Here is a 15,722-nt window from a genome sequence, read left to right on the forward strand (position 1 = left end):
AGGTAAGGATTTGCAAGAAGTAGGCTCTTATCGGCCTATTTCTCTTATTAATAGTGACCTGAAGATCCTTTCTGCTGTCCTTGCCGCAAGATTAAACTCCCTTCTGCCCTCTGTAATTCATGCAGATCAAACAGGTTTTATTAAAGGGAGGCAGGGTGTAAAAACTGTGAGGCATCTGATTGGCTTGTTAAATTTCCATCCAACAACAGAGGCAGTGGTTCTGAGCCTGGATGCGGAGAAGGCTTTTGATTCCCTTTCCTGGAATTATTTATTGTGGGCTCTGCAGACTTATGGTATTTCTGGTCCTTTCCTAACTTGGTTGCAGGCATTGTATAATAATCCTAGTGCACATCTACTTATAAATGGGGCCTTATCTACCCCTTTCCCTATTCAATGTGGGGTGAGACAGGGGTGCCCCCTTTCCTCTCTTTTATTTGTTATGGCGTTAGAGCCTTTGGCTATTAAATTACGGTTGGATGGGGAGTTTAAGGGCCTCCGACTGGGGAGACATCAGATGAAATTGGCAATGTTTGCTGACGACATTTTATTGTTTGTTAGTCATCCAAAAGATAGTATTCCAGTCATTATCCGCCATTTTACATCTTTTCACAGCATAGCAGGCTTGACAATCAATTTTGCAAAGTCGGAGGCTCTGGCGTTAAACCCCAATGTAGAGCATCAATGGAAGGGAGATTTTCCCTTTACTTGGGCCCAGAATAAAATAAAATATTTGGGGGTATGGATACCGCGAGATCTCGCAGACCTTTATGAGCTAAATATTATCAACACTATTGCAGTTTTAGCAGCTCAGCTTCAGTCGTGGCAGACCATGCCTCTTTCCTTATTTGGCAGATGTGCTCTGCTTAAAATGGTTCTCTTGCCGAAGTTATTATATAAGATGCACATGTTGCCTTGCTGGCTAACAGGCAGGGAAGTCACTTGGTTACAAGCTGCTTTCCAAAAATTTGTGTGGGCTGGAAAGAGGGCCCGGCTGAATTATAAGGTGTTGACATACTCTAGGGGGGAGGGGGGCCTAGGTCTACCAGATATCCGACTATTTAAAGTGGCCTGTCAACTACGTTTTGTAGGTGAGTGGCTACTCGATCAATATGCTTACTGTGAAGATGGGCTAGTCATTAGCATGGTTTCTCCGTGGTCCCCATTATACCTTTTGCAAGCCAATAACAATATATATCGCTCTTTACAAATCCCGCGTAGTCTGGTTCACCCCTGCCTGGCTTGGCGATGGATTCGGGCACAAGGCGGCATGACTGGTCTCGTCTCTCTCTTAATGCCACTGTTGGGTAATTGGGATTTCCCTCCAGGGCGTGAACATTATGCTATCTTTGACGATTGGCTACAAAAAGGACTTCCGTTCATTTATCACTTTTACTCTGAGGACACACCGCTAGTGAGAGACTTTGCATTGTTGGTAACAGATTATGATTTATCAGCTAAGCAATTTTTTGCATACTTACAAACACGCCATTATTTGACAAGTTTCAAATGGACAGAAGAAAAGTATAGACAGGAACGTCTATTTGCCCAGCGGTTTTTTGATGTTGCCTTAAAGAAAAATTAAATCAAGGGATGGTGCGAGGTGGGTAAGATGTACCGATCACCTCGTCATATCTCATACTTAGCGCAATATTGGACAGAGATGGGGGCGACTGATATTTCTGCCTCGTACTTGCTTTCATGTTTCAAAAGTATGCAAAAACGTTTGCTGGATCTATCACTCCAGGAACTACAATTTAAAATTTTACATCATATTATTTGCGATGACTTTACGTCGTTATCAAATGGGGAGGTTAGCATCTTCCACATGCGTCAAATGTAACCAAGAAAGGGGAACTTTGGTCCACTGATTGTTTACGTGCCAGCAGTTGGCGGGGTTTTGGAATGAAGTAGTGACTGTTGTTGCTCAAAGCACACATACAACCATTGGCAAGACTGGCAGACTTCTCTTGTCGGGCCTGCGGGGTGCTATGCCTGTCTATCAGGCCTCTCTGGATCGGTTTGGACATACCGGTGTATTATTGGCTTGCCGTACGGTCCTGGCAGACTGGATACAGCCGAATATACTCCCCACTATAAAGGCCTGGTACTATCGGCTTGCATCCGCTATGCAAATGGAGAGACTAGCCTCACTGCATGGTTTGAGGCCGCCAGATCCGGATTATAGAAAATGTTGGGCTACTTGTTTCAATTTATTGCCACTGGATATCCAAACTCATTTGCTTGCAATTGGATACCACTCCTCAAGGAAGTGATTAAATCATATCGGCTCTTAGATATAGAATCCACGCCTATGGGTCAGTTTGGCTGGATCAGGGGGGTTGATGGGGGGACTTTTGGACCACCACTTATTGTTTAGATGACTCCCATTTGCAAGCTCATGTCTCACGAGTTCAATGTGACACTCTCCTAGGGGTTGGGGGCAAAGGTGGGGGAGGGGAGGATTGGATGAGTGAGTGATAGGGGATGTCTGGAGTGAGTGGGATGTGTGAATGATTTAGCAGATTCTGTTTGGTGATCTGTGTCCGCCGGACTTTGAAAAGGAGTGGGGCAGTGCACCTGGTAACCGATGGAAGTATGACAGGGGGTGTGGTTTGGCACTATGTATTTTTGCTGAATTGTTGTGTTGTATCAGGCACCCTCTATAAGTTTGAATGGTTGTACTGCTCTCACTCTTCAATAAAAATGATTTTGACAAAAAAAAAAAAAATCCGGGGTCGGCACGCGCAAGGCTGCCCAAAATCAGCAGCCTGTGCGCACCGAGCCGCGCAGCTTGCCTCCGTTCCCTCCGAGGCCGCTCCGAAATCGGAGGGAACTTTCCTTCCACCTCCCGCACCTTCCCCTCCCTTCCCCTACCTAACCCACCCCCCAGGCCCTAGCTAAACCCCCCTTACCGTTGTTGTACAAGTTACGCCTACTCGAAGAAGGCGTAACTTGTGCACGTTGGGCCGGCCGCCGGTGTATCAAAGTCTGGCATGGGGGCTGGTCCGGAGGCCATGGCCATGCCCCCGACACGCACCCCAGAATGCCCCAGGTGACGCGCCGGCAGCGACACGCCCCCAACACGCCCCGACACGTCCCCCAGGAAAGCCCCGGGGCTTACGCATGTCCCGGGGCTTGCGTGTGCTGCCGAGCCTACTCAACATAGGCTCAGCGCACGCAGGGGGTGTTTGGGCCAGGTTTTTGGGGGGTATGCGCGTATCCCTTTCAAAATCTGGCCCTAAAGTTTTAACACAATTTAAAGGTCAATATTCAATATTCAAAGCCATTTAGATGGCTAATTCACCATTTATAATATCAAGAGGGGAACCTCACAGGATTCACTCACTGTGAAAAATATATTTCTGTATATATATTCAATGTTCTCTCTCCTATTTAACAAATATTTATACTGATTTTCTTAATCTACACGTTAAGTGGGATAATAATGTCTCAACATATTGGAAAAAAATTTTTTTAGGTGATAGGTTGGGGGTTTCATATAATTGTGTAGGCAACCCTGCCTCTTTCGAGCATATTATAATCATAAACCTGCCAACCCTCCTATTTTTTTGTGTATGTGTGTTCGTGCAGACGAAAAATTTTTTTATAAATAATTTAATAAGCAATTTTTTCATTAAAAGTATGCAGGATATCCAACGAAATATGTGGACCTGAAGGGATCTTTGATACTCCGAAAGTGTTTTATGATGTCATTTCACCACCGCTCCCACACTGTTGGGTATGATATAAACCTCTTATATGTAAAGTCACACTCTTTAAACAAAATGAAAACTCTGTGTCCATTTTATCTCTCCTCAAACAACACACTTTGAGGAGAGATAAAATGGATTCAGAGTTTTCATTTTGTTTAAAGAGTGTAAACAAATTGAAAAAATGAAAAAAGACGGTAACATTTTAAAAAGAATCCTTTTGCAAAACAATAGTATTGATTAATCAAGATACCATCTACAAAAATAGAACATGCAACATCTTATACAAAGAATGGTGTTTTATTGGATGTCATATATCACTATTGGGACTATAAAAAATGAGAAGACAAAATTTATTTTTTTTTTTTAAATTCATATAAGGAGGCGGTTGAAAGTTAATGATTATAAATGCATTAAGGTGCAGGGATGCCTACACGACTATATGAAACTTTCAACCAACTCAAAAAAAAATGTCTACGTTGCATAAATAGTTGATTGTAATATGGCATGAAAGATATATCCAATTATTGTGTAGGCTTAAGAACATAATAATATATATAAATTAAGCCCATAAGAAAAAGTTGACAGAAAAATAATAATTAAAAATTAATAATTCACAGTGATTGAACAGTGGTGTTTGTTCTTTGATTAAGAGATATTTTGCTTTACAGACATAAAACAATATGGTGCTCACTGGCAGCATTTTTAATGAGGACACTGCAGGGTAGGAGTGACTAGGGATTGCTCCTGCCCCTTTTACCAGCTACAGAAGAAACGGGATTGTGAGGGAGGCAGGAGCTCATACAGGACATGTTTTTTACTATTTGCTTATGGTACGCACTATTTGTTGAAACAAAAGCCTGAAATGTTTCAGGTTTTTAAGACCACTTAGAGATTCATTTTGTTTGAAATGAACTGAACCGAAAATGGTGATTTTCAGTTCAGATTTCAAATTCATGTCAAACGAATGCACATCCCTATTAATTGGCACATCCATTCTACCTGGTTATTTTGTTCTAGAAACTTGAACCCCCTTGTAGGATATCACTCCTTATCAAAGTCAGTTTTTTTTGTTTTACCATCCTGGTTAGATGAACATAAAGCTCTCATACTTAATCCAACACCCAGATCCTCCCACCCTCCATGTGTTATCACCAAGCTTTGTAGTAGTCTAAATAGCTACCATAAATTACAGAGGCTATACATCCTAACTAATGAAGCTGTTGCCCGAACATCTTGCCATCTCTTTCCCCATGGCCTTGCTGAATGGAACCTTTACAAGAAGGGTAGAGGAGAGCAAAGGAATTGCAGTTCCATTCACAAGCTGAAAATAGGTCACAATAATTTCAGAAATGTGATTTACCTTAATTAAATCTAGTAAGAGAGATGACTTAAACATCCAGTCTAGTTTAACATCCTCATTTCTTAGCAGATCCTCCAAACTACCTCGGGAGCAATGCTCAGTCACGATAGCGAAAATGCCGCAGTCGGAGAAGAATCCCAGGAATGGGTTCACGTTTTCATTCCGCAAGTCTTTAAGCTGAGAGAAGAACACAATTGCTAAGGCACATCTTTCCCACTGCAGACAAGCAAGGATCTTGGAGGATAGGTTTTTTTTGGGGGGGAGGGAGGGAGGGGCGGTGAGGGGAGAGGGCCTTCACATGTTATATTAAGGAAATTTGACTCTGCATGACTAAAAGCAGATAACCTAGTAATTACCCTCTCTACAAATTAAGGTAGACAAGAGTACTTAAACAAGAGAGCAGATTACCCCACAATTATTTACTAAAAATTTTATAATATTTAAACTCTCAGATATTGTGTTGGCCCATCTACTGAACCATTATATATGATTGCATTTTATTTCTGCTGATTAGTTATTATCTCTAGTTGCCACACCTAAAATGAATTATTTATGCATAAACACAGCTGCTCTAATTTTCCCTTTATTTCAAAAAATCTCAAAGGATCAAGTTACGGTATACTGCTGTAAACCTCTTTGAGGTCAATATTCAAAGCCATTTAGATGGATAAATCACAATATAAATGGCAAGTTTTGAGATATTCAGCCATTTAACCAGCTAAATTATAGCCAAATAAATCATTATCTGGCTATAATTTATCCAGATAAAACAAAGATGTTCCAGGGCATGGCAAATTATCCAGTTAACTTAGCCAGTTTTCAATTGTAACCTGCTAACAGGTCAATACAGTAAAGTGCGGCCACGGTTACCCTGCTCCTAACCCGCTTTCTACTCACTTTTCGGCCGCGTTAGTCCAACCCGTGATACACTATCCCCTTTAACCTACTCTTACCGCCTCTTTAAATCACCGGGTAACCCCTTCCGCCCGCGGCATGTATATTAGATGTAAATGATCAAATTAGCTATTCCCTCCCATACAGTAACGCGCGCCCCGACTATCGCTTTTTTACCCTGCCGTTTTGCCGCGCGTTTAACCTGCTAACTTACTGCCTTTACCCCTGCGTTAGAGACAGGGGTAAGGGTAGGCAGCAAACTTTCCCCCAGCCCCCGCTCACCTGCCCTGGCCGCGTCCATGGGTGCTGGTCACCGGGGCAGCCCCAGTCTTCTCCCCTCCTCCCGAAGCAACGAAAGCGGAAAAAAGCGAAAAAGCGAAAAAAAAAGTTGCAAGAGAGGGGAGAGAGGACAGGCAATCCTACGCTCAGGATTGCCAGTCCTCTCTCCCCTCCTCCCGAAGCAAGGCGCGAAAAGCAGCCTTGCTTCGGGAGGAGGGGAGAGTGGACTGGCAGTATAAAGCAACGAAGGAATGGTGCTTCTGTGTATGTGTGTATGTGAGAAAGGAGTGGTGCTTCTGTGTGTGTATGTGTGTATGTGAGAAAGGAATGGTGTTCCTGTGTGTGTGTATATGTGTACGTCAGAAAGGAATGGTGCTTCTGTGTGTGTGTATGTGTGTACATGAGAAAGGAATGGTGCTTCTGTGTGTGAGACAGGGAGGGTGCTTCTGTATATGTGTGGTGTATATGTGAGTCAGGGAGGGTGCTTGTGTGAGTCAATGTGTGTGTGTGAGAGATGGAGCATGTTTTTGGCTGGCTTGTGGCTGTGACAGAGAGGGCATGTGTGTGATTGAGCCTGTTTGTAAGTGAGATAGAACAAAACAACAACAAAAGGATTCTGTCTGAATATTTTCAATGCTGTGACAGATTAGACACCATCTGATCTTAAAAATGGTGAAACCGCATCAGCAAGCCTGACAACGGCAGTATAGCAAAACTGCCGTCCGGTCTAATCGTCATATGCGGTATTATTAATGAAAGCTCATCATCTACTGTAATGTTCAAATCACAATATTTTAAAGATGCTTTCAAATGACTGTTGAGAAATTGTATATATGAATATAATCCATCTGTTCCCTTGTAAAAAGATCCCGGACTTGAGCATCTCTAATGATTCTGCTATGATCAGGACAGAGACCACCCTGAACTGGTTAGCCCTTTAAAAAGCCCGCGTTTTCTCCAACGTGATGACATGTGACGTATCTCATTGAATACTGAAACGGAACCAAAGCGTCTCGCTGCTATAGTAATATTGCCGCTCCCGTAGGATGTCTCATTACTCGTGGTGTACGTAGGGCTGTATAGGAAAACAACTCAAAAAATTTTACAGAAACACTTGCAGTTCTAATGATGTGTTCAATCCATCGGGGTCCACTGTGCCTAACCAGTGGATCCATCATTGTTCCGCTTGTAGTAATCGGGTGTTAAAGTCACCTCCCCTCCAGTTAAGAGATAGCTGTTCGAGAACGCAGACCTTTAAATCATCAAATGTATGTTAATGCTGAATACACCACCCCATCCTATGTTTCCCCCGCTTCCCCCTGCACCTCCCATGGATACCCTAGAAGAAACAACATCCCCCCTACGGCTTAATTTATTTTTTGATCATGATCGGTTAATGTGTCCTTTTGTAAGAAATAGTATTTTGTTCTAAGGTTACATTGTTATGGTTTTACTTTTATTTTTATTTTATTCTTTGTACATTGTTTTGTTTTATTGTTTTATTGTATCGCCCACCTGAGTTCTCTGTAAACCGGCATGATGTGCTGCACGAATGTCGGTAAATAAAAGTTAATAAATAAATAAATAAATAAATAAATAAAATACAATGAGATGTCAATGGAGTTGTAAGACGGCCCGTTGAAATGCAAGATCTGTGTTCAATAAGGTGGGTTTTGAGTGCCTGCTGGGTTTTACCTATATACCAAAAATTGCATGGACATTGTATTATGTATATGACTCCTGTTGAACGACAATCTGTAAATTTTCTCAAAATGAAAGTAAAATCATGTCAGAAAAAATAAAGGGCAGAGGTATGAATCATAATGTGACAAACTGTGCAGGCACCACATGACGTGTGTGCTCCTATGGTGATCGAAGGATTCAATAATGATGAATCAGAGTGAACTAATTGATCTTTTAAATTAGAACTGCGTGTGAAAGCAAATCTCGGTGTCTCTTGGAATTCATTATGAATCTGCAGTATGTGCCAATTCTGATAAATAATCTGTTTGATTGTATGGGTCATGGATGAGAAAGGAAGGACACAAGTTAGAATATCTGTCGTCTCTTCAGGACGTGGTAAAAATAACCAGTCTCTGTTTGTATATTTTGCACGTGTAAAGGCTCGCTTTATACAATGTTTATGATAACCTCTCTTTATAAAACGATCACTCAATTCCGTTGCCTGGTGATGGAATTCTTCAATAGAAGTGCAGAGCCGCCTTAGCCGAAAAAACTGACTGACAGGAAGATTTTCTTTGAGTGAGCGAGGGTTCGAACTCGAAAAATGCAAAAAGGTGTTAGATGAAACTGCCTTACGATAAATACTATAGTAGTCTCGAAACCATCAGATTTTTTAAGGATCTTAATATCTAAAAAATGAATAAGTAGCGAAACACCGGCCGCTGTCTGGTCTTTTTACAAGGGAACAGATGGATTATATTCATATATACAATTATATTCATATATACAATTCTTTAAAATATTGTGATTTGAACATTACAGTAGATGATGAGCTTTCATTAATAATACCGCATATGACGATTAGACTGGACGGCAGTTTTGCTATACTGCCGTTGTCAGGCTTGCTGATGCGGTTTCACCATTTTTAAGATCAAATGGTGTCTAATCTGTCACAGCATTGAAAATATTCAGACAGAATCCTTTTGTTGTGTTTTGTTGATTGGATAGGATTGTGTATTTTGGGGTTCTTTGCATTTTTTGTGTAAGTGAGATAGAACATATGTGTGATTGAGAGCTTGTGTGTAAGTGAAATAGAGAGAGCATGTGTGTGATTGACATCCTGCGTGTAAGAGGGAGCAAGAGCATTGTGTGATTGAGAGAGACTGGCCAGAGAGGTGACGTGTGTATGTGTGAGACTGATCAGGGAGATGACTGGTATGTGTGTGCTTGTGTGTATGTGTGTGTGTGTGTGTGTATGTGAGAGAGAGACTGGTTGGGGAGATGATTGGTGTGTGAGAGACAGAAACTGGTCTTGAGGGTATGACTGGTGTGTGTGTGTGTGAGAGAGAAGAGACTGATTGTGGTCCCTAAGGAAGAGGACCGTGAGGACAGCTTCAGCAGCTACTGCTGCTTCTGGTGTAGCCTGCAAGGGAAAGGAGTAGGAGAACTGCTGGAGAGGGTAAGTAAAGGTGGCTTTTTAAGTTCATTTTTCTTGATTGACTACCATTTTAATTATTGGGTAGTATGTGATGTGTCTGCTGTTTGAAATATTTTATTGGTGTTTGGTAAAGGTTTCAAAATTTGCTTGAGTCTTTAATTATTGGATATTCTATTCATCAGCTGTTTTGAAATTATTTTATTAGTATGATTTTATAATTATGATTCATGATTTATATATCTTGATTTTATTGATTGTTTCATGAGGAATGGTGACATTTTTGTTTTTCCATTGTTGCACTGTATAGAGTCTGGCGTGATACGTTTTACAGTTTATTTTTTGTCTGCACATTTCTATTTATACTTTATGTGGCTTTATTCTGTATTTGGTGAGAGTTTGTGTTCTGCATGCAAAGACTTGGATGAAGCATTCTTTTAGCATGTGGTTTCGTTGTAGGGATCTGTAGTAGCTTGGCTTGTTCTGTTTTCCTGATAGAACGTTATTGATATTTTAGATTCTGGTGTAATATTTGTGGTATTCTTTTTCATAGGTGGGGTTGTTATTCTTTGAGTTTTGGCAAATAGTACTGTGTTGATACGGGAGGACCATGCCGAAATATAAGGGTGTGTACATATATATGTAAATTATATATATAAATTATATTGTATATGTAATTGGGTACCCATGGGCCAGTATGGAGAAAAATCCCCCGGGCCACTATTTTCCCACAATCCACCCCTGCTGACCCCCACTTCCTTCCTTCCTCTCGGACTCTTCCCATGTTTCCCCCACCCAAATACATTAAAATGCCCAGCCGGGAGCAAGGTAAACACTTCCCCACTTCCTGTTCTATATGGACCTATGAATGATGCTTGTTAAATTCATAAACAATTCAAGTAGATACTGTTTGGTTTGTTTTTTTTAAGTCCATGACAATATACATTATATTGGTGTATGATTACATCAGGGCCTGTGCTCACACAGGATCAAGGCTTGCCTGCCTTCCTGACAGGCCGATACAGTACAGTGCGCTCCGCCGTTTTCGACGCGCTAGCTTTACCCCTTATTTAGTAAGGGGTAATAGCGTGTCGAAAACGTGTGTCCAACCCCCCGAAACTAATAGGACCCACAACATGCAAATGCATCTTGATGGCCCTATTAGTTATTCCCGCGCGATTCAGTAAGTAAAATGTGCAACCAAGCCGCACATTTTACTTTCAGAAATTAGCGTCTACCCAAAGGTAGGTGTTAATTTCTACCGGCACCGGGAAAGTGCACAGAAAAGCAATAAAAACTGCTTTTCTGTGCACCCTCCGACTTAATATCATGGTGATATTAAGTCAGAGATCCCAAAAGTTAAAAATAATCAAAAAGTAAAAAAAAAAAAAAAAAAAAGTAAAATCGGCCCGCGGCTTGCGGGTTGAAAACCGGATGCTCAATTTTGCCGGCGTCCGGTTTCCAAACCCGTGGCTGTCAGTGGGTTTGAGAACCGACGCCGGCAAAATTGAGCATTGGCTGTAAAACTCGCTGACAGCCGCTGCTCCTGTCCAAAAAGAGGTGCTAGGGACGCGCTAGTGTCCCTAGCGCCTCTTTTTACTGCAGGTCCTAATTTGAATAATTTTTTTTCTGAATTGCGCACACAGGGCGAACGGGCGCTTGCCCGCTCTCCCGTGATTTTTACTGTATCGGCCTATGAGCGATTGAAGAGATGGCTTTATGACAACATAAATATATCACCTGTTCTTTTGTGATTTGTATTTTTATTTATTCACAAAAGGGGGCTTGGGTATATAGGCTAGACTCCCTTGTCAAGGTTCTTGAATAAAGCTATGTCCTATTTATTAATTCCACTGAAATAACTGTCTTTGAGTGTTCATTGAATGTTTGTGTCTGTGTATGCAGGGTTCAGGAATGTCTTCATTGCCACAGTTATCACAGTATGTTTAGGTAACTATACAGAGGTCAATATTCAAAATCCCACTGATTGGGTAAGTTTTACAGCTAAAACTAGCTGTTTATCTTTAGGGGAATTTTCAACTGAGCCTGTATAGATTTTCAGCTGAAAATTCATCTAAATCTAGCCAGTCTAAGTTTAGCTGGATTTCTCAGTTTGAGTGCTAAAAATCTATACCAAATAGCTAAGTCCTCTAACCCCACTCTCTTCCATCCCCCTCCCACTCCCAATCCAGGACCTATCCTCCCTCCCTCCAGCTTGTATTCTTTATATATATAAAAAAAATGTCCCCACATCCACCTCTCTCCATTTCTGGCTTCCTCACTGAAAAACCTGAAAAAAAAAATGTCCCCACTGGCTACCTACCATTCCTTCCAATCTTCCACACTGAAAAAGAATTTTAAAAATGTCCTCGCCCAATTCCCACTTCCTCCAGGTCTCCCAGCTTTGAAAAATAAAAAGCACAGCTAGGGATGCCTTCTCTCCCTCCCTCATTGGTGAGGTCCATGGATTCTGATGAAGTGAACTCAGAAGCATCTTTATCATTTTTGTGTTAACTGTGAATACAAATAAACCACTGAAGAATTTTGTTTCTTGATTCGAGAATGTAATTTTAACTGCTAATAATGCAAGAAAGCCCCCATTAGGCACATTAGTTTTGGCTGACATCCCAGGCAGCGCAAATGAATTTGTTAAACATCTGATGTGAGTTAGAAATTTGTTCTGTGATTCATACGACATTAAATCTGAAGCCGTCGACCTTCTATGGGACGCTCTTCAAACTGCCAAAACTGACAACAGTTTCTGGCATGCTCTGCCATCTTCTGCAGTATGCACTCCATGCCATCACTCCTATTCCTAGGAATATCACTGTTGCCAGCTGCCCCAGTGTGAATCAATGATGTGTAAACACAGCCGCTGAAAAGGTGGGCTGGCATGCAACAATACCCCACATGGTCATTTGAAGTTTGCCAAAATCAGGAGTCACAGGATTTGCCACTCATCAAAAGCCTTCATCTTACCCTTCGTAATATGCTAGCGGTGCTCTGTTTCAGCTCATGATACACACCAGGCTCAAATTTATTCAGCCAGACCCAGTCACCCTAATAACAGAATACACAAAGGAAGACAAAACAGGATGTTTTAATGCGGCTGTGTTCATTTGTGTTGGGACAACAGCTGGCCTCTGGTCACTGAACCCATCTGTCTCCTCTGCAGCCAGAATGGATGTGCCTGGTCAAATGTGGTTTGTGAATAAATTCTTGGAACATAAGAAATGCCATGCTGGGTCAGATCAAGGTCCATCATGCCCAGCATCCTATCTCTGGCAGTGGTAGTCTGGATAACAAGTATTATTTATAGTTTTATGTATAAACGTAATATACTGCTTTACATAAAATGTTATACCAAAGTATCCAGCAAATCCCATAAAGTAGATCTATTTCTTGTTACTCACTCCTAGAAATAGCAATGACTTTCCTTAGTCTACCTGGCTAATAATGTTTTATGGACTTTTTTCAAGGAACTTGTTAAACCTCTTTTCAAACTCTCTATTGTTAATTACCTTAAGCTCCAGGAACTCTGCCTTGTTTGTATTTGACATCCAAAAGTTTGCACATCCCCGCTCTCTATCAAGAAATATTTTCAATGTGTTTTCTAAAGTCCTTAAATTGCAATTCTCCCAGGACAAGCAGGATGGTAGTCCTCACATGTGGGGTGACGTCACTGGATGGAGCCCTATCACGGAAAAATTTCTGTCAAAGTTTCTAGAACTTTCGACTGGCACACTGAGCATGATCAGCATGCCATTATCCCTCGAGCCACAGGGGGCTCCCTTCAGTCTCTTTTTTTCCACTCTGCAGTTGCCTCAAGGTTAGGAGCTCTGTGAGAATTCTCACACTTATTTCCTCACGGAAAAATTATATATTTTATCTCAGAAAAGCATTCCCTCATAGGGGTCTCTCATTGGGAAAGCTTTTTCCATCATTCGGTGAGTAAAAACTACGATCCTGGGTCGGTTCTCGCTGCCACCTTTTCTCGGTGCCCGCACGCCATTGACAGTTTTTGAGCCTCAACTTCTGCCATTATGGCAATAGGTTTCCGAAAATGTCCAGAATGCCCTCGAACCAAGTCCATCACCAATCCACATGATGTCTGTGTGCTGTGCCTCAGCTCATCACACAATGTGTCTACCTGCCCAAAGTGTGCCCAGATTACCCCGAAGGGTAGGCGGGCGCGCCTCGACAAGATGGAAACCCTGTTTAAAATTAAACTGACTCCATTGATGTCCACCCAATCGTCACTGGCAGGAGCATCGAAAAAGTTGGTCATCAAACCTCGCCGAGAGCACCAGGGCAGCAGTGACTGTCCATCTACCTCGGCGCTGGGGAAAGACCGCGCCAAGCACTGAGGGAAGCACCGGCATCGAAGCCAGTCTACTCCCGGTGCCAGCACCGACACCGCATTGGCCTCGATGGCTATCGAGCCACTTGCGAAGAGGATATGGGTAGAGGAGCTGTTAACACCCTCTCCACCCGAACTTCCAAGGCGATCCCCACCAATATCGGTGCCGGGTACTGAGCCCCCACAGGTCCCTGTGGAGGTGCCAGTAACACCTAGCCTGCCAACCCCTGTAGCTGCGATGTCTACACCAGCTTTCAGGGAGGAACTGGACGGTTTTATCTGCCAGGCAGTGATCGATGCTCTCCAAGACCTACAGCCACCAGTGCCGGCCCCCATTCTGGCACCGACATCGGAGTCATTAATTTTTGCACCGTTGCTAACCAGGCTGGATACACTCATCAGTGCCCTTCCAACGCAACCTGCGCCATCAATGCCAAAGCAACCAGCACAACCTCTGAAGAGCCCGATTCCCATTCCGGCTCTTCAGATGACGAGGGCACAGATTCCAGCCCCATTTCATCGATGCCTGAACTGATGCCTGGTCCATCAGGGCTCTTGGGACCGAGAGGCCCGCGTTTTCCATCGACGCCTTCGTTGCCACCAAAGCTTGCATCGATGACATCACACCATCCATCGAAGGATCCATCGGTGCCAAAATGTCTTACACCAACCTTCTTCCCTCTTTCAGGATCTCGGCTGGATTCTGACCCTTGGGAAGATGTGGACACAGACACTTCCAAGGAGGATATTTTGTCAGAACCATCTCCTCCAGAAGAAAGGAGAAAATCTCCCCCAGAAGACCTCTCCTTTGCTAATTTTATTAGGGAGATGTCAGAGACAATTCCATTTGATCTCATTACTGAGGAGGACACATGGCACAAGACATTGGAAGTTCTCCAATTTGTTGATGCTCCAAAAGAAGTTGTAGCAATTCCAGTACATGAGGTACTAGTTGATCTACAGCATCGTCTCTGGGAACATCCTTATGCTGTTCCGCCAGTCAATAAAAGGACAGATGCTTCTTATCTTATCTATTTATTTATTTATTTAAATTCTTTTAATATATCGATGCTCAAGACGAAGTCTTATCGTACCAGTTTACAGCAGAACCAGGGGAAACCATTTAACAAGAAGAAAGAAAGTTACAATAAACAGGGAGTAAAAATTCAGGATTGTTAAGAGAGAAAGAATTAGTTTAACGTAACTCAACCAAAGAAGTAATGTAAAATAGCAGAAAACAACAGCTGATTTAAATAAGCAGTTCGAGCATAACTGATCCTTTGGATTGGGGCAGAGGAGGCACCTGAAAGGGCGAAGGAGGGCCGGGAACTGGGTGGGAGCAGGGGGGAAGTGGATTATAGGGCCAGGTGAGGAGGAAGGTGATAGGGAAGAGGTGAGAGCGTCAATGCTAGTTGGGAAGGGGAGTGACCCTTTAAGGGTAGGCTTGAGAGAACAGCCAGGTTTTCAGTTTCTTTCTGAAGGACAGATGGCATTGTTGTCCAGCACATCCCTGGATTCCATAAACTACAACTACCCCATTAGTCAGTGGTAGCTGAATCAGCACAAAAGAAATCCAAAAGACTGCGACCACATTCTTCTAATCCTCCTGGGAAAGATAAAAAATTCCTAGACATTTTAGGTCGCAAAATGTTTCAAGGCTCTATGCTGGTGTCAAGAATGGCTGCATACCAACTTTACATAACACAGTATCAGAGGAATCTGTGGAAACAGGTTCAAGAAGTAGCTGACTCTCTTCCTCAACAGCAGCAAGATACTCTTGTTCCATTGTATATCGCCTAGGCCAAAAAATGTTGGGTTAAGCGATTAATAAATTTTAATAAATGAAAATGAAATGAAATAAAGACCTTGAGGCTGGTAAACATGAAGCTCATGCTGCTTACGATTCCTTCAAGACAGCTTCTCGTATGTCACCAAAAGGAATCAGTGCCAGGAGATGGGCCTGGCTAAAAGCATCAGACCTGCGACCTGAAATCCAGG

The 15,722-nt window shown here is 42.5% G+C and overlaps 1 protein-coding gene across 1 annotated transcript in view; it reads right to left on the reverse strand.

Moving 5' to 3' along the window:
- Positions 1-15,722, reverse strand: part of LOC115092343 (retinal guanylyl cyclase 2-like) — a 175,926-nt gene that overhangs the window by 104,927 nt on the left and 55,277 nt on the right. Inside the window, exons 7-8 of the mRNA XM_029603144.1 lie at positions 12,344-12,424; positions 5,074-5,250 (exon numbers count right to left, since the gene is read on the reverse strand). Of these exons, the coding sequence (XP_029459004.1) occupies positions 5,074-5,250; positions 12,344-12,424 (258 nt within the window). The remainder of the gene's footprint in view (positions 1-5,073; positions 5,251-12,343; positions 12,425-15,722) is intronic.

This window comes from Rhinatrema bivittatum, chromosome 5 (genome assembly GCF_901001135.1).
Source record: "Rhinatrema bivittatum chromosome 5, aRhiBiv1.1, whole genome shotgun sequence".
Lineage (NCBI taxonomy): Eukaryota > Metazoa > Chordata > Amphibia > Gymnophiona > Rhinatrematidae > Rhinatrema > Rhinatrema bivittatum.